General features: G+C 37.7%; 1 protein-coding gene across 1 annotated transcript in view; it reads left to right on the top strand.

Annotated features, from left to right (window-relative positions):
- Positions 1 to 1,334: 1,334 nt before the first annotated feature.
- LOC109429101 (rho GTPase-activating protein gacZ) overlaps positions 1,335 to 22,984 on the top strand; it is a 46,006-nt gene continuing 24,356 nt past the window's right edge. The window contains exons 1-2 of the mRNA XM_029863541.2: positions 1,335 to 1,499; positions 20,793 to 22,308. Of these exons, the coding sequence (XP_029719401.2) occupies positions 1,335 to 1,499; positions 20,793 to 22,308 (1,681 nt within the window). The remainder of the gene's footprint in view (positions 1,500 to 20,792; positions 22,309 to 22,984) is intronic.

A 22,984-nucleotide genomic window follows, 5' to 3' on the forward strand; every position in this document is an offset into this window, starting at 1 on the left:
CTGTAAAAATGATTCCAAGGCACTTAGTGACCGGGGTGGACTTTCAGAAATATTTTTCTATCATTCTTGTTCACTTAGATCTGAAAACTAAACTGTTCTAAATTCACTTTTTTCCAATAAGGCCAATTCCAATTTTCATTCCGGAATAACTCTGGAACTAGAACGCCATTCCAAAAATCCCTAACGAATCACTAAATTAGAGGGGTATGCGGTTCTGGTGTCAAAATATTGCTAAAAAATATTGAAAAACAAAAAAAGTTATAGCGCACTGTCCTTAGGCGGGTTGGTAACGGAAAAGTTAATAGTGGACTCCGATCGTTGAAATGTTGAATTTCCATGAGGTTTGAAAGATCGAAATTTTTCCCAAAAAGATACGTAGGAACTGAAAACATATGCAATAAACTAATTGAAATCAGAAAGTCCTTATGGAAGCCTATGACTGATAGAGTTTTTATGCCACTTCCTGTGCAATATTTGCTTGAGTTCAGAAACAATCCTGTTCAGCAAACAAAAAGTTAATGCAAAATGTTGATTGTCGTGTTTGCTTTGCGAATGTGAGCTTCCATTCCCGAGCAGAAGAAAATAACAAGTGAATCACATATCAAGGTATTTATCCTCAATACTACCACACCTTGACATGCCCTTCATTAGGTGGTAATAAGAGGCAAAATAACAAAAATGAATACCAAAGTTTTGTATAAATAACACCTAGAAAATAACAAGCCTTGATATTTCAATAATGAATGCATACCTAAAATTTCAAGTGCTGTATTTGTTATTCCAAAGTTATTGAATAACAAACTAATAGCATTTCTTATTATTAAATGTTTCTTTTGTTCGATGATTTCATGATGTAATAGCAAATCTAGTTCTTCGGTTATATTCACTGCTAAAACAACAAATACTAAATCAATATCAAACTCTGCTCAAATACCTCCAACTGTTATTGTGATGTTCTCATAACATTTCGTAGAATAACGCAGCAATAACAATTTTAGGTATTAGAGCACATGTTGCTCTTCGCATGGTATTTGTAAGGTATGCCCTTCTGCTCGGGTTACCTGCCTTACCAATCTGCAGGCTGCAGCAGGTAGGAGGTAGCTCAGCCGTCCATTGGAACTTGTTCGTGGCAAACAAAATCTAAAGTTTTACGAGTTATGCCCGGTTATCGACTTGTTTGACTTCCGGGCCTGGAAAATGTGTGTTCAATGTCGCGTATGTTTGGATGTTGGTGGTTGCCAGCACAAATTTGCAAATTCCGTTGCGCCGTCCGTCCGTCCGTCCCTGGCGTCCCGGGACGGGGGGAACATGCGTTTCGGATGGGTAAGTGAACAATGTTTGCCTTCGTGGTGCCACCGGTGGCATGTGTTCTGACGGAGCGGAGTTCCACTGAACCACACAAATTCGAGCTGGGATACGCTGCGCGCTCTCCGGATGATGGGCAAAAGTTCGACGGGTTCGACATTGTACCCAATTTGAATAATAATAAGCCAAGCAGGGTATTATCGGTGTACCTATGCCGGTCACGGCGTGGTAAACGAGCTAAAATTAAGTTACTTAGTTTGGATATTTATCCTGCTTACAGAAAATAGATGTATATAAATAATCTACTAGACAAACCAATGGTGCGAAATGGGTAGAATCATAAATAAAGGCTAATGTATTCTTCAATACGATTATGTTTATTTTCATAGAAGTACTTATCGTACACATTTTTGATTTTCAATTTCAATTTATCTTCTTCATTAGAAGCAGGAAAAAGCCCCTGGGAGTGGAATGTCCATTTGAATCCCTTCTCCCAGAGGCAAAAATTTCCTCTTCTTTTCAAAAATACATTACAATGGCACTTCCAGTGAGAATGAAATCTCTTTGAAGGAAGCGTATAAGTTATTACAATTGAATTATAGAAAAATATATGAAATTCATTTGTGAGGTGTCGATGACTGGTGGAAACGATGGTGAAGAAATACGTCTGACGGTTTTTGCAATTCCTTCGGCTGGCAGATAAGCCCCTTTGGGACGCGTGTGTGGTCTGGAACAATTCATTAATTTTATTAGGCGCGCAGCATCACTAACTTCGGCCAGACATATACCAGCAATCAGCATCTTACCTGGAAGAGCTGAACTATCCTCTCGGCCAACAGATAAACGAACACCACCACCGATCAGGCTGAGGCCGGGGTGGCCTCTGCTGTACATAATAGCCGTCTCCATTCCACTCGGTCCATGGCTGTTTGTCTCCAGTTCCGCACTCTGCGTAGGGTCCGCAGATCGTCCTCCACTTGGTCGACCCACCTAGCTCGCTGCGCTTCACGTCTTCTTGTACCGGTCGGATGACTCTCGAGAACCATTTTAGTTGAGTTGCTATCCGACATCCTGATGACGTGTCCCGTCCACCGTAGCCTCCCGCATAATTGCCCATTTCCACTTTAAACCAACCTTAAGTTTGCATGTAAAGTAATGATTGCTCTAAATATACCGTATATCTGCATCTGCATGCAATAAGGCTTCAGCGCCGTGGTTACTTGGGTATGAAATTCTAATTTCATTATCAACGATTGCGCAACAAGTTCTATGTCTTTTCAACATATTGCCCTTATTAAGCATGTGGCTCCCATTTTCATCCTACGAAAAACAAAGGATTGAAGCGCTGTTTGTTTTGTTTCTTATTTTTGTATTTTTTGTTAGAAGTAAGAACCCATGAAAACAAAAAAAAGGAATCAATCGGTGCCGTAATCGCTTGTTTTCAAATAGGATGAATATATGGGAGCGTGAGATTACTGATGACACACATAACCTATTTCTCATAAAATAACACAGCGCAACATTTTTTTGTCTCAAGAGCAAACTTATGTGTCTCTGACAGATTTAGGACGGCTGAATCCGAATCTGGGCTCAGATTTGCTCCAGCACGTCAGAATTTTGTGCTATACTCCAATTTATAGGGCATAATATGCGATTTTGGGCTTTTTTGACTGCCAGCCATTCAGCATGAAAATATTTTTTTTAAGCAATCAAAAGGTAAATTGCTCAATTAACATCTAAATTAACGACTCATGCAAAATATTTCGTTTTACCAAGTTGAATATGATAGTTTTAAGTGATTTATGATAGGCACGATATTTCCCATACAAGTCACCCTCCTAAAATTGCATGCAAGTTTACTTACTAACATAAAATGCTTAAATCTATCAAATTTGGTTTGGTAAAACAGAATATTTTGCATGAGTCGTTAATTTAAAGTTTAATTGACCATTTTAATCCTTGATTGCTTAAAAAAAATATTTCCATGCTTATTGGCTGGCAGTCAATAAAGCCCAAAATCGCATATTTTGCCCTATAAATTGGGGTGCTCAAAATTGTGACGTGCTGGAGCAAATCTGAGCCTGGATTCGGATTGAGCGGCCCAAAATCTGTCAGAGACACATAAGTTTGCTCTTGAGACAGACCAAAAGTTAATTTTTGTTACGCTGTGTAATCTTTTCAAATCTGGCTCAAAATATTCTATAGTGGACCCCCGGGGAGCATTATTGGATTGAAAGGGTCCACCATTGGGTAGATCGTATTTTCTTACCATGTTAAATCGGTAACAATAATGGACCCCCTTAGATTTTACCAATAGTGGTCCTCCAGACTAGTTGGCATTCACATTTTTTTTAATCGAGTTATCGCTTTCCAGCGTAATTCCAGCACTTCGAACTACTGTCTTTCATGGAACATGAGTCATCGTCTCCCGGTGGAAGTTCACCGGTAGAAACAGATTTGAGCAGGAAATTGAGGAAAAAAATGAGAAGGTTCCACTATTGATTAAGGGTCCCTGGCTAAAATACCATAAATTGATTTTTGTACATGATTTATTCGACGTTAGATCTTGATTTATATCAAAATAATTCGATTGACAACCTGAGCTTGCTTATAGCAACGGTCTTGGTTAAGGGATTACATACCTTCAGGATGAAAAAAAAATTCATAAAGTTTGGAGCACTAGAACGAAAGTTCTAGTATTTCAAATCTTAAGGTACTGACCGGTTCACTTTTCATAAATAAATGCATAATTGGCTTTAAAAAATAGTTTGTTTAAACTTTTTACCAAAAACAGCGACTTTTTCGTTGAAAATGGATTTTCATTGCTTTTTTTACCGTTTCCAGTACATCGAGATTTGAATTACGAACAATTAAAACAAACTTTTCTTATCACTATTGTTGGCACTTTTTAAAGCACACAATTTCGAGATAATCGCGTTTAAAGCTTTGCGTTTTGCCATGCCCTTACGGATAGTGCGCGCTACAAAGCACTGTTGCTTTTGTGCTAGTGCTGCAATCTTTATGAAATTTGGAATGTCTATTATCTAGCTAGTATACTTTTAGAAAATGAAATAAAAAAGTTCGATTTTTTTATCACCATCAAGGTATGTGACCCCTTAACCTATTTCTGACAATTCAATAAAATCACAGTAATTGAACTCCAATGTTGATGTTTTTTTTTCGGATAACTAAACGAAATGACATGTTATGCATACGCACACCCTGAAGTTTATAGACACATATCTGTTAAAAAAGCGGACAAATAACTATTGAATGCCTGCCAATTTGCATGAATTTTCCACAGAAGTAGATGATTATGTATATCGCTAAAAAAATGACAGGATTAATTAGATAATACTTTTACAACCCTTAAATCGGAACAGTAAGAGTGGCTCACCAATTGTTGTCAAAAGAGTCAGAATCATAATTACTTGTTTTAACTGTAAAATTGTTAATAGTGAATCGTCTTTTTTATTTTGTCGATGTAAAAATGTGAATTAAAAGGTGTTTTAAATTTCAAAAATTCCAGATGCAACTAAAATAGGTGTCGATTTCCTGAAACTCTACTGGTGAAATAAACACATATCAACACGTTCCCAGGGCAAATTTGAGCAATTTTAATATATCCTTTGCAAAGTTACTGACATGTTAGTGTGTCTAAATTATTGCGGAGTAAGGCAGTAACTTCCTATAGTGTATGAGAGCATACAACAAATGCACAATCGGTTGTGGTATGGGCCCTTTCGTTCCAGCGATCTGGTAACCTAGGTGCGTATGGCTTCAGGCAAGTTACAAACTGCATGATTCTATCTCAAAATTTACAGCTTTATAGAAGGTATGTCGAGTAGCGTTGGGCAATTTTGAATCGATGTTCGCAACATCGATGTTTTTGTTCCGATTAACCGATTTTTTGAATCGATGTTGAAGCCCCACGAAATCGACCGAATCGATTTTTTACATTCGATTTTTCTTTCGATTCAAAAATATAAAATTTCTCTTTTTTACCATTAAAAAATGTACATAAAATCGAGGTGAATTGTGCATGAAATCGAAGTAATCGAGGATCCACTAAAACGAGGTATACCTGTACATCTCGGGTATCTTGAGCAATCCCTCCCAAGAGTCTAAGTAAATCTTTCTTAGGTTTCTGGAGAAATCCTTTTTATGGTCTACAGAGTCCCTTTCAGGGTTCAAGCACACCTTCTCAGAATTCCGAACATTTTTTTCGAGAATCCCTCTCAGGATTCTAGATGAATTTCTCTTAATAATGTGGAAGACCTCCTCTTAGGATGCCTTTCAATACTGCAGGAGAATTTCTCTCAGGGAATCCACCAGGGAGTTTTATGGATATCCGTCTAAGCATTCTGGGAGAATCCCGAGGAAAAAATTCTCTCAGGATTCTGAGGATAATACCATGTTGGTGGAACCATGCGAGCACCTCTAGCACCTCTGGTGGAAGGATCGCGGAAACAAACGAAATTTAAATTCATCGTTAAATCCATGTACCAAGGCCTTTCGAAAAATGTTATGTCTGTTTGTCTGTGATTCTAGGGAATCTCTCTATCTAGACTCTAAGGCAATTTCAGGGTTTTGGGGTATTCCCTACCAAGGGTGATATCCCTTTCAAGATTACAAGTAATTTCTGGATGATCTGGGTTGATCCCTCTAAGGATTCTGGATGACCCTCAGTTAGGATCCCACTCAGAATTCTGAGGAAATTTTTCTTAGCATTCTCATGAGCTCCTTTCAAAATTCTTGGAGAATCATACTCAGCATTCTCAGGCTTGTGGCGAAATCCGTCTCTGAATTCTGTGGGAATATTTCCTAGGATTCTGAGGGAATCCCACACAGGATTCTAGTGGTATACTTCTCAGTATTCTGCGTAATATCATTTTAAGATTCTGGAGGAATATCACTAAGTACTCTTCTCAAGATTCTCTAAAAATTCGGCTTTCTGGGTAGAGTTCTCTAGATATACTGGTGTAATAATTTAAAGTATTCTAGAGCAGCGGTTTTCAGATCGTGCACCGCGGTGCACTTGGTGCACCGCGAAGCCATGACAAGTGCACCGCAGCACTTCAGAAAAGTCTTGCATAATTAAGTGTAAATTTAAATTCATTGCCTATTCCATGAAAAATTATTCGACTTAATTAGAACAACTAAACTATTGTTAGGCTGCGGCTCCGTGGTCGTGTGGCTAGGGTCACCAAGCTCTTAGTCGCATCGTGCTGAGGAGCGCGGGTTCGATTCCCGCCGCAGCTGTCAGGAAAAGTTTTCGGCTGTGCCACTGGGCGTTGCATGCTAGTCCGTTGTCTAGTGTCGTGCTTCCTTCAAAGAGCGAAAAGCTCACTGGAAGCATTGAACGTGTCCGTGTCTTTTTAGGTGCTCAAAGGGATTGAGAGTAATATTTCCATTATTCTAGCCGGCGAGTTAACCTTGAATCCAGCAAAAACCGTCTCAGATATTCGCGAAGAATCATGGAACAAGTCTGCCAAAACTTTCCTTATAAATATCATATTTTTCCAAGAACTCGTAATGGATGCTCTCAAGTACTTACCCTACAAAGCAACTGCAATGCATCTTCAATGAATGCGATAAAAAAAAATCTCACTAATATTTCTGTGGCTTTGCTTAATACCAGAGAAGGAATCTATCACTGATCTCGAAATCAGGTGAACACACAACTCCTTCCGAATTGAGAAGAGTGCCTGGAAGAAATTTATCTAAAAATATTTTCATTATATGCCAAAGTTCTGAAAATAAAGCTGCCAAGTGTGTTGCCAGAATTTTTTTCAGAAATCCAGAAATCCTTGTCTATCAAAAATTGTCTAATGGGGATTTCCTAACCTTAAGCCTACCTGTCCAACGAACGTAAATTCTTGATTTTTGTCATCAAATTAGCTCGTAGTTTGAAGAAAATCACGAGAATTGTCGTTTCCGTCCATTTTCAATTTGATTCGGATCCTGAATTATCCGCAAACTTCAGTTTTAGAGTCGTTGAAGAGGTAAAAAGAGAGGTTACGAGACGCTACTGCTAGAAATGATTCAGTAGTCTTGGAAGGACTTCACCAAGAAACAAAACACCACTAATTCGGCTCAAGATTTCATTTAGCATTTAGAAAGATCTTGTCTGAAAATTTCCAGAAACATGCTGAGCAAGAACTATTCTAAGTCGAAAAACTGTGTCACTTCACTATGCTCCGATAAGTGATGAAAAAACGTAAGTCAGTGTCATAATTGGTGGAAGAAAAACTAATGCACCTTGGAATTGCTATGCAAAATTCGATAGCTTTTTTGACGAATTTGAAATTGTTTTTTTTTTAACAATAATGAACATGTGCACCGCGGAGCGATTTATTTCCAAAAAGTGCACCGCGAACCGAAATGTCTGAAAACCCCTGTTCTAGAGCAATCACTCTGAGTTCAGGAGCAATCGCATTCAGGAGTTTAGGGGAGTCCTTTCAAAGATTCTGGGCAATGTCTTCCAGGAATCTACGATTATTTTTCTGTTTTATGTGGGAATACCTCTTAGAATTTCAAAGAATTCTCAGGATGCTGGAGAAGTCCATTCAAGAAGTTTTCGTAATCCCTTCCAGGGAGAATCCTCATCAGATTTTCGGAAAAATCCCTCTTAGGTTTATAGATACATTTCTCTCAAGAATCTGAAAGAACGCCTCTTATGATCCCTCTCAGGATTCTGGAGGAATCACTCGTAGAATTCTAGAGAATACCTTTCGAGATTATGGCAGACTTATTCGCAGAATTCGAAAGGATTCCACCCAGAATTTTAGGGGAATTCTGGGAGAATACTTGAAAGGATTCTAGAGGAATTCTTCTCAAGTTTCTGTGAGAATGCTATCTTCCAGAACTCTGTGAGAGTATATCTCAGGTTTCTTTGACAAACTCGCCCAGTATTTTGAGGGAACCTTTCTCAGAATTTTGGAATCCTTCTTAGAGTTCTAAGCTACGCTTTTTAAGGATTCTGGGTCATTTATTTTAGGTTTCTTGGGGAATTCATCTTAGAATTCCGAAAATCTTTTTTGTTTCGTGGGAATCTCTCTCACAATTCTAGATGAATTTACCTCAAGAATATGAAAGAAAAGCTCTTGGAATTCCTCTCATGATTTTGTAGAATTCTAAGATAATCCTTTTTACGGATCTGGAACATTTTGAGAGAATCCCAAGCGAAAGCTTCTCTTAGGATTCTGAGACTATCTATCACAGGATTCTGGGAAAATTCATCTCGGGACTCTGAGACAATCCATCTCATAGATATGGAGTTATCTCTCTCAGGATTCTAGGAAAATACTTAATAGAATTCAGAGTGAATTCCCTCTAAGATACCGGAAGAATCTTGTTTTATTTTTTAGATAATGTAGCTCAGGATTCTGTGTAATCATTTCCAGCATTCTGAAGAAATCTCTCTAATAATTCTAGAGGAACTACTTTCAGAGTTCTGGAGGAGTCTCTTTAAATATTCTAAAAGAATTTCTCTCAGCAGTCTGCGGGAATTTATTTCAGTACTATATGGGAATACTTCTCAGAGTTCTGGGGATTTTTCTTTCGATTCAAAAATAATCAATTTCATTCTTGTTTTTCAGAATGCACTTTTTTTAACGTTATTCATTTTCGAATCAGAGTCGCGAAGTGTTCTAATATTTTGATATTGAATTTATTTAGACAAACAATGCAGCAAACGAATTATTTTACAGTTTTGTAATATTTTATAATATCGAATTGATGTAAAAACATCGATTCAAAGCATTCGATTAAATCGGTGAATCGATTCTGCTGATCTGATTCGAATCGATTCTCAAAAATCGATGTCTCAGCCAGATTTGCCCAATGCTAATGTCGAGCTTCGAGTTCAACAAGAGCAAGAATGCCAAGAAGTGGTTTCATCTGACTGCAACATAGTTTGGGAAATATTATATATTTGTCGAATTCACTTTGTACCGTATACTTATCAATTCTTCACCAAATTGAGCAAAGTTAGGCTCATTCAATTCCGACACTCATTCTATATCGGAAAACCAGAATTACCAGGAACTTGTCCTTACACTATACTAATATCCGCATTGTTGGGGTTAGGGTATCTTGTGTTGATCAGTCGTGGCCCCACAAAAAGCCTGTTCCAAAATTACCACTTCGACGTCTAATAGTAGCCCAGTGTTTGCGCCGTTAGACTTATAAAACGATCCATTGAAAATTGCCAAATGATCCATTGTTAACTTTTTAATATTCCATAGAAGCGTACCAGGAAACCATAAACCAGTCATTTGGATCCATGAAACATTGTCAAATTCTCCCTTCTTTTCGTAAAATTTAGCAATTAAAATTCCAGAATTCTATAAACTGCTCCTTGAAGTGGTTGAAACAATCACTAGAATGATACATAAAAAATAGGAAGCGATCCCCAAAAAATGAAAAGGATCCATAAAAAATAGGAAAAAGATCTAAAGAAAATATGGAAGCGATCCATAAAATATGGAAAATGATCTATAGAAAATAGGAAAGCGAATTATAAAAAATTGAAAATGATCCATACAATTTTAGAAATGATCCACAAAATTTAGGAAATGATCCATAAACCAAAAGTGTAAATTTTACGAAAAAGTCGAACGGTGGTTTTATTGGAACCATATTTTTATGGATCATTTCGTCAATTTTATGAATCATTTTTTAAAAAAAAATATGGAACGTTTCCAAATTTTCTATGGATCATTTTTCTATTTTGTATGGATTATTTTCTATATTTTTAAGGATCGTTTTCTACTTTTCATGGATCCTTCTATGGATCGTTTCAGCCATTTCTCATGAAATTTTAGATTTTTTTATTGCTAAATTTCACGAAAAGAAAGGAGCATTCGACAATGTTTCATGGATGCAAATGACTGCTTTATGGTTTTCTGATATGCTTCTTTGGAATTTTGAAAAGTTTTTTTAGCAATTTTTCATGGATCAATCGTGACTTTTTGTATGCAAAAGAATATTTTCCCACGTCTAAATCCCAGACTAGTCAGATACTATCTACGAAGGTGTTTTCAGCATGTTTGCAACCCACATTGCTGCTCACCGACCGAAAATCCCGTACATTATTGTATTAAAACATGTGCTCGGAAATCCAAGTTATCCGGAACTCAAGGAAACAGGACTGCCAAGTCAAATATTATCTCGATAGAGAATGAGTTTCTATTTTGAATTAGCCCATGTTTACTGAAATCTGTAGAAAATTTACTGAGATAGGTACTAGTTCAGTTTCGTGTTACCCTACTGGCATTATAGTGTTTATTTTTTTTTTTTTGCTGGTCACACTACGGTTAATGACGATCCTTCACTCGCTCATGGAAAAAGTGACAAAATGTCGCGTCCAATCAAATGCAGTAAGAGATATCATATTGTGCAGATTGTCTTTCTTAAATCATATATACGGTCTTGTACCATTTGGGTGTACCTATTTTGGGCACTTGTCGCTATAACTAAGTCAATTTCACTGTGTGCCAAAAATTTAGTTATTAAGTATAAAATTGGCTTAGTTAAACCGGCAAGTGCGCAAAATAGGTGCACCTACCCAAATGGTACAAAACCCTAATCTGATTAGCAGACGTAATTGTTCAGCTCATCCAAATTGGTGACTTCCAACATACACACACGGTAAAAATTCTGCATGATGATACGAAGGGATTGGCACTTGAATTCGCACTACTTGCCTAAGGACTGTTCAATTTATAAAACGGACAACTGGCTTGTGCGATATCTTTTTTATTTTTCAATAAAATCATTATCAGTTTTTTGCATAACTTTCTATAGCTATTTTCAAATGTAGGAAAAATATAACATTGAGTAAAATGTTTTTTATTGTGTAACTGAAGCGGTTTTCGTAAAACATCAATAAAAACCCATTTCTCAAAATTCGACATAACTTTCCACATATTTAACATGCACATTTTCATGAAGTTTTCAATGTATTGCAATCTCATACTATTCTACTGAAGGTAAAGCTCAATAGTTGGTCAGTAATAATGCACAGGGCAGCCTCCAGCTTGATATAGTGAGTTGCCTTGTTTTCATAGTAATTATTAAAAAATATTTATTTAAATCCTGTGTTGCAAAAGCACAACGGATTCGGCTGAAAATTTGTTCAGAGTAGTACAATATTGCTTTCTGAATGATACAGAAGAAAAATTTACTTGAAATTGCATTCTCCATCAAAAATTTAATCCATAAAGATAGTCATAGTAAAAAACTGCATTCTTTCTGCTCCATTGATGCAGTTATTCGACTCTAGCGAATCTTGTTATTATTTATTTTCAACAAAGTTGGTCCTATGCTATTATACGCCTTATTTAATAATAATTAGATGTAAAGTTTTCATTTCCAACATCACTGTTATGCTAAATTTTGCATAAGGTTGCATTGTTATTTGGAAGAACCTTCAAAGAACGAAACTGTTTTGATTACAATGGCGCACAGTATCCAAACCAGCAATGCTATTAAAAAGCGGTTTTCTGCATTTGAAACCACATTATTCCTACTTTCGACTGAATGCATAAAATAATTGTTTGTTATTATTTTCATGCCCTTTTCGCTTAACAATTGAATTTTATTCAAAAAATTAAATCTGACTTGAGACTTTGATATCTCAACAACTAATTTTCCAATTGAGCTTAAATTTCGCCGGAATGTTTATTACTCATGCTGCTGCAGCATGGCACTTGGTTTTCTGATATTAAAAACGATATACCATATGTGAACAGTTATTTTATTTATTTTTCAAATTTTCAGCAATCAAAAATTTCACCTCATTTTACATCTGGCCGATTTTTTATAAAATAAAACTAATTTTATTCAATACAAAAATGATTACCATAATGATAGATGATGTACTGAAAAACGAAGCAAGGGTGGTTAAATTTGAACTAGGCGTCTTTTTTCTATAGCCTTGTAAAGTTGTCCGTTTTATAAATTGAACAGTCCTTATCAATTTGTTATCATTGGAATATTACTTGGAAAGGAACATCCTATGCCTATTCAGTTTTAATGGAACATCACTTCAATTCGCTATTGACAATGTTTTGATTTAAAAACAAAAATTAAAAAAATAGTTTGTGCCACACCCAGGTTTGATAGCAGGACCTTCACCGTTTCAATCTTCAGTCTTACCACTACTCTAAATCACAACTGTTAGAAAGCTGTTAATCGAAGCGAAACACTTTCTACCATCTGTCATCTATATTTACTTTCATATCTAAAGCAGTCATTCTCAAATCAAGAACTTTTCACTTCAGATCTTATAGCTATGTGCAGTAGTGTAAATCGAAGTGATTTTCAGTTGATTTATCCGGTGTGTCTGTTTTGGTTCTCAAGTCAACACTGACAGCATTGCGAATCTAAAGGAAAAAGCATTTGTGATCATGTTGCTTGGGAAGTTAAATAGTTAAGGGATTTTTCCCTTGATTCGAGCGTGCAGAATTTTTACCGTGCATTTCAATAAACACAAAGGGGATTCACTAAACAGCGTAAAGTGATTAAACTGATTAAACGTCGCAATCAACAAGGCAATGTTTGATTTTTATTCGCAATTTCATGAAACATTTCAATAAACAGATAATCATGGCTTACGCCCTAGTAAGGAAAAACGCCTACTGGCATTTTTTGTTTTGAAAGCATTCTTTATTACACCAACGAACCTAACCTCAAAATGACTGACAATTCACAGGTCATTTTGACAGATGTAACATGAGCATGAAAAGGACGGCAAGAAGATCGATAAAGTAGAATATATAATCCGTCTTTTTCGTGCATGTGTGTGATCTGTCAAAATGACCTGATAAGTGTCAAACATTTTCATGGCTAGCTTCGTTGGTGTAATGAAGAATGGGGCACGTTCGGTGTAGTACTAGATTTGTAGTAATGAGCTGAATTTTAGTATGGTGAGAAGGTCAATTCTCTGTTTCTGCAATGAAATGGTACAAAAAGCGTGGGTATTATGATTCTTTACCTAATTTGAGGCTGTTTGAGCAAAACTTTAGATAACTATGTTGTTTATGTTGCTGGAAATTGAGAAAACAACAACACTGTTGCACAAAGTTTTGCTCAAACAGCATAAAATTAGGCAAGAAATCATAATAGGTACCCACGCTTTTTGCACCATTTCATTGCAGAAACGGAGAATTGACCTTCTCACCATACTAAAATTCAGCTCATTACTACAAATCTAGTAGGGTGACAATGGGTATTATCGGCAGGTTTGTTCTTTTCGTCATGGGGGGTTTTTGTCAGCCAAATTGCCTGAAACTTGGCCATATAATTCAGCTTAGTTGGAAAGGATTTGAGACCATCTCCTAGTTCAATAGGTTTTAGAAAACCCCCTAAGACGAAGAGAACAAAACGGCCGAGAATAGGTAATTTCCCCTACTTCACCGATCTGTCCTATTGCGGATTTAAAAAAAATCCACTCTGGAGGTCCATAGGTTGTTAGATCGGCCCAAATTTGTATGGCGAGCAAAAAAGTACTCAAAATTCACAGGGAATTGTGCCTTTGGGTGAATCAAACAACCTGTGAACGCAGTACTCTCTGCAGCAGCCGGAGCATATCGAGCATTTTTCTTTATATTTTCTAGCAGATATCTGCAATGTAATTTTAAGATCGCACAAAAATTTCCATCATATAGACGGGGTCCTTTTGTTACATTCGATCCGTCATAAATTTACAGGTTTTTTTTTCGAACTGTGCGTGCACGGTCGTGAGCAATTAAAACGATGGAAAAGGACCCCGTCATATATGATGGAAATTTTTGTGCGATCTTAAAATTACATTGCAGATATGTGTTAGAAAATATAAAAAAAAATTGAGCTCCGAGCGAGAATTGAACTCAGATCCTCGGAATGTGAGTAGCACGCCCGAGCTCTCTCGGCTATCTCTGCTTGTTGAAAAGCAGACAGTCAAAGTTAAACTGCTTCTACCATAATGCAAGCATGCTCGATATGCTCCGGCTGCTGCAGAGAGTACTGAGAGAGACAACGAGGAAACCGCCACAGCTGTGAGCAGCCGTTCGTTTAGCTGATGACGGAGAGTGGCTGCACAGATAAAAATAATGAAGTTTACACGTCATGTAAACTTCCAGTTTTGATGGTTTACATGATATATCATGTAAATTTATGTTATATGTCATGTAAAAACCGAGGGGCGATTCACTGTACTGCGTTACTGAATTTAAAATTCACGACTGAAAAAAATACACAAAAATACATCAATACACGAAAAATACAAAATTGAATAAAAAATACACATTATTCGAAAAAATGCACCAATTCAAAATAAAAATGCAAAAATTCACCAATGCATGAAAAATGCAATAATAGTTCAAATTCGATTAAAATCCACGAATACAATGGAATTCGACGCGCAGTATACAAATTCGGGTATCATGCGATGATATTGTGAGATGGCGTAAAAATTGAAAATTGGATGTTTAAAGGCACCGGGACTGACAATTCATCTCAAGCTGGACAGTATCCAAACTTCCGGAAGAGGATACTTCAATCCACCAACAAACAGCATAGCTTTTTTCGGTCGGCGACGAGGTAGGGAATTTACAATTTACGGTATGGAATTTACGAGATACAATGTTTTGGAAATTTCAAGGCAAATACGTGTCGGATTGAAACCAGGATTGAAATGAAAATATCTAATAAATCATTGTCTGGAAAGCCTGGCAAAGGTTGGCGATTATGGTGTTAGAGAAAGAGGCTATCAGTTTTCCTGAATATTTATAAGTTATTGCAATCAGAGATCGCTCCTAGTGTAATGTGTGCGAAGATTTGACAAAAAAGAATCCCTTCGGATATTCCTCCACAGCAATTCCACCGGAGATTTTTTCTGTGAAACTCTATCGGATATTGATTCCAGGGGAATTTCTCTAATTCCATAAATTTAATTCCTCTGAAGATCCAAGAGAAATTGATTCTTCCTTGGAGATTTCCTTCTGAGGTTCTAACAAAATAAATTCTAGACCAGATTCCCGGTGATCCTCGAAAGAGGAATTGCTTCGAAAATTGCTTTAAAAATCCCTTTCGAAAATTTTTGAGATACTAACACCATAGACTGATAATTCAGACCATCGGCTAACACCGTCAGCTCTGCATGATGTGTATCTATCGGAAGTCCTGAAATGGTTCCCAGGATTTGCAGCACGAATCTCCACTAACTATTTCTTGGTGATTCATGTGAATTCTTACATCTCCGGATTCTTCCAAGAGATCCTTCCGGTAGTTCCTCCAAGAGCTGCTTCAGATATGTTCTAGAAGTAATATAAAAAAAATTGAAAGAATTCTACAAAGAACTTCGGGAACTCTTTGAAATATCCTAGAAAGAACAACTGAACAAATTCAAAAAGGTATTTTTGGAGGAATCACAATATTAACTTTTGGAGAAATCAACGAAGGCAATCATGGTCACATTCCAGAGGAACATGATGGAGTAATGCCGAGATTGCTGGAGGAATTCTAGAAAAAGTTCCAACGAGTATCCGACCTCGTATCCGACATAGAACGAGTAGAGACTCCGAAAGGAAGTCCAAAAACTTCACGAGAAATTCTAGAGCAAAGTCTCGGAAAAATTCTTGAAGGAATTTTCGTAAATACCACAAAAGAGTCCTGGGAATCACAAAATCAATTCAGAAGTAGCCCAAGAGAGAACTGCTGGAATTATTTTTGAAGCAGCTCCTGGAGGGTTCTAAAGAATTTCGTATAAGTGCACCCGGTGCAACTACTGCGGGAACTATCCGGTAGAAATGCGAATTTTGAGTCAGGAACTGGAGTTAGTTTTGCAAAATAATTTTATATTTTACGGTTTTCATTCATTGCAGCGTTCGAAAACATGGCTTAATTTCAGTTTGTTTACAAACAATAATCCTAAAATTTCATTTAATGCAAAATGTGAAAATCAATTCAAAAATACACATTTATTCGAAAAATACTCAATTATGGCATCAATACATATCAATTTCACTTTATTCAAAAAAGTGCAAAACATTACACTAATACAAAAAATACATATTAATACACCATAAATACACAAATTCGATTTTCAATACACAGGGCTGCATCGAAAATACATGAGTGAATCGCCCCTCGGTAAAAACTCTGAGTCATGCTGAATTACATGACATATAATGGAAGTTTACATGATTTTTCATTAGATTTACATGATATGTCATGTAAACTTCTGTGAAATCCCACGCTCCAAACATGTGCATTATATGTCACAGAAATTTACACTATCTTTTCGATCTGTGTGGCATGATTTATAGCAGATGCATGTAAATTTAAAGCGAATATGCTTTAAATTCTGTAAACAAGCCGTCTGACCGGCAGCGGGCTGCTCGGCTGACGTTAGATGTTGGTGATTTACATTTTTCTGCCGCAAATTTCAGTTGATCTTCAATTTACGTGCTGTTTAACTTTCATATTTTTTTGCTGTGCGGACAAGGAGCCAATGATAAATAACATTTTCAATTTCCCATATATTTGGGCTCAAACCCCCATACAAACTCCATCAAATTTAAGCCAGCTCAGTTTTTGACCGATTGAGCTGAATCGTTCACAAGTTGTTCTACTCTCCCAAAGGTACAATTCTATGGGGTGCCGCGTGCACAGTTCGAAAAAAAACCTGTAAAATTATGACGGATCGAATGTAACAAAAGGACCCCGTCGTATATGATGGAAATTTTAGTGCGATCTTAACACTTATGTGGCCGGCAGGGTACCCGGGTACCTTTTTCAATTTCAAATCTCGATATTTTAATGGTTATTGAGACTAGGATGTTGGAACTCTGTTAGATCTCAGAACTCGTGAATATACATCTATTACTGGGGTTGACCAAATTTTAAAGTGAGGAGGGGCAGGGGGAGGGGCTCCTGCATTTTTTTATTACGTGGAAGGCCGGCAGGGTACCCGGGTACCCACGAAATTGAAATGATCATATCTCCGTCAATTTTTCATCGATTTTGGAAATTTTTAGCTCATTCAATTCAGAAACTCATCATCTATCGGGAAAATATTTGGTTAGACCGATCTAATCACCGTGGTTTTCGGAAAATCCATATTTTTGGGAGCATGTCCTTATACCATATTGAAACCCACATTGTTAAGGCTAGGATACCTTAAAGTGTTTATGGTCAACCATGGCCTCACTGGAAGCGTGTTCCGAAATCACAGTTTCAAAGTCAACACGTTTTATGATTCCCTGCCGGTCAGATACAATATGCCAAAGCAATTTTACGATGCTTGGTACCGAAATTGCTACTAACCTACCGAAAATCCCGTATATTCTATTGTATAAAAACACGGATCCGGAAATCCGGATTTTCCGGTACCTATGGTGATCGGACCGGTCTAACCAAATACGATCTCGATAGATAATGAGTTTCTGAGTTGAATGAGGCAAAAACTTTTAAAATCGGTGGAAAAATCGCTGAGATATGATCATTTCCATTGCGTGGGTACCCACCCGGGTACCCTGCCGGCCTTCTACGGGTGTTTTTTTTGCTGGCCACACTACGGTTAAAATTACATTGCTGATATCTGTTGGAAAATATAAAGCAAATTAAGATCTGAGCGAGAATTGAACTCAGATCCTTGGGGTGTGAGTAGCACGCCCGAGCTCTCTCGGCTATCTCAGCTTGTTGAATAGCAGACAGTCAAAGTTAAACTGCCTCTACCATAATGCACGCATTCCCGACATGCTCCGACTGCTGCAAAGAGTACTGAGAGAGACAACGGGGAAACCGCCACAGCTGCGAGCAGCCGTTCGGTTACCCGACGTCTCCACTAGACAGAAATGTCTTGCCATTTTGCTGGACAGATGTGTCATGACAGAAATGTTCTCTCGCTGTTTGCATGGAAAGCACCAGTGTTGATCATTTCTGTTACGTTTTCTCTTTCTGGCAGCAAAATGGCAAGACATTTCTGTCTAGTGGAGACGTGGGGTTAGCTGATGACGGAGAGTGGCTGGCATGATTTATAGCAGATGCATGTAAATTTAAAGCGAATATGCTTTAAAATCTGTAATCAAGCCGTCTGACCAGCAGCGGACTGCTCGGCTGACGTTGAATGTTGGTGATTTACATTTTTCTGTCGCAAATTTCAGTTGATCTTCATTTTACGTGCTGTTTAACTTTCATATTTTTTTGCTGTGTGGAACTTTGTAGCATTTGTGTATTTGGGCCAGTCCAATAGGTTACAGATCGTTGCCATGTAACCGACTAAAGTGAGCGGTTGTTTAAATTACGTGCACTTTCAATAAACAGTTATTCCAAATACATAGGGAAATCAATCTATTCCACGTGCTCTCGGTTAACTTTTACAATGGTTCACACATTTAATCAGCACAATTTGGTGCTTCTCAATTAAATTCATAAAGTTATGGCTGACGGAGATGAAGCCATGCATAGAATTCATGATATTACTTTTATGATTCGATTCCGTCGTCGTCGGTCCCAAATGCTTTAATTAGATGAATAAAATGATGTAAGCTAAAATCATAAGTAAATAAAATACATGATATCAGAGCCTATTTTTATGATTTTGGGACCTATCCATTGTCCTTTTTTTCTATGAGCAACCAGAACTTTTTAGTTGGCCTCTTGTTAGTGAAGATATGTCATGTTCAAATATAAAAGAGAACAACAATGATCGAAATCACCGGATAATCATATTTAGCTGGTTTACTATTTTTGTCTTCGGCTGCTACATCCAATAGGCTTAGGATGCCCTCCAAATCATATCGAATGTTCACTGGTTCACACCACTTGCTGAGTCTCCGAAGTCGTCGAACGAAGGATAAACCGGAAAAATAGAGAGAATTGCCGAAAACTAGCGTGCGCGATTCCCACTTTGCTTCAACCACAAGCAAAACAGAATAAATTAAGCTATCAAAATCATTATGTTTGTAATAATAAATGCTTAACGGTACATCAACATATGTTTACATGCTGTTCATGGTTAGTTTTCTTTCTTTGGGTAGTTTTTTAATGTGTTATTAACAAATTTTGAACAACGCATATAAATCTACATGATATTACAAGGGCATTGCATACTTTTAGGCGTTTATCAATGTATGGAGATTAATATCCCAATTTACAAAATTGCTTCCATTTCGTAAAAACACACTTCGTTAAGAGATTCAAGGCCAGATTTGGAATCTACTGTAATGAATCTATCGAGAGTAAAAGTCCATTCATTGAAAAATAGCTTTAACGAAGTCGTATAGCAGATTGTTTGAAGGGGTTGATATATGACAAAAATATCAACAATTTTTGATTTTTGTCCAAAAAGTTGTATATAAACTAGATTTTAATGAATATACGTCTAAGATGAACTTTCATATGTATAGAATTGAGTTACGTTTACCTATTTCTTAACTGGTTGAAGGAATCATAGTTATAAGATATATTACACAATGTCTGTCGAGCGATCAAAGTTACCCGCATTATCAAAGATGCCCCGTTTTACGGTACTGGGCACTGTTTACTTTTTGCGCGTTTACTTTTTAGTCAATCAACTCCCAACACACTACCGAATCTTACGGGCACACTGTTTTAATGTTGTTCCACTCCCTGATATATGCACATTTATTACTCTAACCAAATAAAAACATTGCAAAATTAGCAGGTTCAACTTTTTCCACATGTCTGTGCTGGACGACCGCACGAATTATATAAATACATATGGCAGTTAAGTGTAACGCTAGGAAGCGACCATGAATATAATTTATGAAAATGCTTGTTTCTATTCATATTTCTGGTCAACTCATTCATGATATTATGAATCATAACTATGATATTATGGCTTGGCAGACATCATAAAAACATGATTTTTTATTCATGATGAGGGGAATGGATTTTTTTTTTGTGTACGATGAAATAGTGGCAATGAAATTTCTCGGCTTGACCGCCATCAGCGCAATAAGATGATGATGCATTTCCATGTACTGTGCCTCATACATTATATGTTTTAAATTCATAAATATGTGCTAAATCGCAAAAGATTGGATACTAGATACCATGTGACTTCAGAACCTAGACATTTCCCGATGATATTTTGTTACCGTGATATAAATTTACTAGCTGAAAAAGTAAATCGTTGGCTCGAAATGTATGATTAAAACCCTCTTACTGTTTACTGACCCATTAAACAATCATTTCTTACAGGAGATAAACCATACAACCATTAATTTTAAAATTAACCAGCATTAAGTTTGTCAGTTATTAATACAATCGGTATCACTAATATCAAAAGATAATATGGTAAACCTTTTACACAAAATTACTAACCATCACTCACGAAAAGCACTTTCAATAACCTTCAAAAATTGAATCAACCTTGAAATTGTTTAGTTACAACCATATTGTTAATACCTCTTTCGTTAAAATTTTCTGTTTCTTTCTGGCTTTTGTTTCTATGAAATGTAAAATATGTGCAGTCGACAGCAATCCTCACTACACAAAACAATCATCTACATTTGGGTGACAATGTAAATAGTAGCAACGGCAACGCCAGCGATCTGGTTGTGGGAGCACTGCGGCATCAGCGCGATTTGTTCAGTGGGTCTCTTGGCATACCGGACGTCACGACACGTGTGGGCAGCGTTATACACGCATTCGAAACAATGGCCCGCCAGCGGCAAGCCCTCGAAAGAAATATAGGCGAAAAACCATACGACTCAACCGTAGGCCCCCGGTATCGCTCTCACAGGTCCAATGTAAAAAGAGTTAATGAAAACGGCGGCAACCGTCATAAAATTATATTGCCATCTCCCAAGATATCCCCATCCTCTACCGAATCCTTGACCTTTGTACAGCAATCCTTTCTTCCGAACACCCTGAACCAATTCTTGAACAACAGCAAACACAATAATAGCAGTAGCAGTAATAATCTACATATAAATAACAATAATTCAGGACAGTACTTTCTGCATTCAAATATCCATAATAGTAATAGCAACCAGGCGCTGGCCAGAACGACTTTCCAGTCGAACACTGGCTCAGAAATCCATTACAATCTGGCTAACGATAATGAATCAAGCAATTTCGATTCGCTGAATCTAGACGATGATTACCGTAAAAGCTCTTTTGGCAAACAATCAAAACTCCAGCCAACGACGACCGCGGCTTCGATTGGCACACTCGGTCGTAATCAACATTTAAATGATGCCACTACTGCCAGCACGATGAACGGTGGTAATGCTAACTTGCGTAGTTCTTTCCAACCAGCAGGAGACACTGAAAATAACAGCTTCAGTAGAAACAATCCGAACGTATTTTTCAACTCGGCGCCACCACTGTCCCAACCGCCATTATCTGCGACAGCATCTCAGGTCCTCCCCGAGAATGACACACCAGCATCCCCAACGGCAATTGTTGGAGCAGCTGCAGCAAGGACGACAGTGGCGACGGCATCAACGGCGTCAACGACAACGACGGTAACGTCGCCACAAACCCCAGCTTCAACGATGCGATATTACAACCACGATAACAACAATAATAATAGTGGCAATCGCCGATCCACCCGCAGTTCCGCTGGCGTCGTCATCGGTGGCAATCCTGCGAATGACGACACCGACGGCAGAGGCGGCGCTGGCTTTACTAGCAATGACAAATTCCTCCGCGGTACCACTGTCAGTCAATCATTCATCAAGAACGTGAAGAACATGCGGCGAAAGTCCTCATCGTACGACTTGCAGACTGCCAGCGCTGGTCTGATGACGGGAGGAGGAACCACCGCAAATTCCTCATCCGGTGGTGGTGTTGGGTACCGACAGAAGAGCGGATCGGCGTTAATGACAACGGCTGCTAGACACCTTTACCGACGTGCACCGAAGGGTCCTGCCGCTGCCTCTGATAATGACACTGATGAATTAACCACCACCCCAACCAGCACTGGCAACATTATGGCCAAGCCACGGGAATCTGCAAACGTCGACAGTAATCGTGGCTCAGGTAAGCGGAAAACATTTCAACCTAGAACGTTAGATAGGGCGGAAATTTGATGATTAAGTAAAAACTCAGCAACCATTAGTCTAGAATTTACGGTCGTAAGGAATCTCCGAGAACTCGTGCTCGAATTACTTTAATTGCTCCCTTTCTTTCCCTTTTTATATTTTCCTTAACGGCCATTTGTACAAATGAAAGCGATTCCACAATGACCGAACTAAAACACTATAAGATGGTAATTACGTTTAGGCGAAAGAAACTCAAGTGTCATAAAATGAACCAAAACGGAAAGATGAAAGAAAATATGCTCTAGGTTAATTGTAGTGTCGGTACGTTGGCGTAACTACCGTTTGTTTCCGGAGGTGCACGGCTGATGGATATTTTCTCAGATTACTGGAATTCAAATTGTTACCGCACCATGGATTTTAAACTAATGGTTTCCTTTCACCTACTTTTGCTGATCTTCTGTCTCTGAGGTCCGTCAATCAACCTAATTCCCCCCACGACACTGTGATAGGTTGTAGAAAGCCGTCATAGTCGTTTCGCTATACAATGTATTACAATACAATGTACTTCCAGATTCTTTTTGAATATTGCAGATCAGCCATATCTTTGCCTTGAGATAATCAACAATCAAGTCACAGTTAGCCACAACAACACTCGGTTTGCAGTCACAGGTCTT

Source organism: Aedes albopictus, chromosome 3 (genome assembly GCF_035046485.1).
Source record: "Aedes albopictus strain Foshan chromosome 3, AalbF5, whole genome shotgun sequence".
Lineage (NCBI taxonomy): Eukaryota > Metazoa > Arthropoda > Insecta > Diptera > Culicidae > Aedes > Aedes albopictus.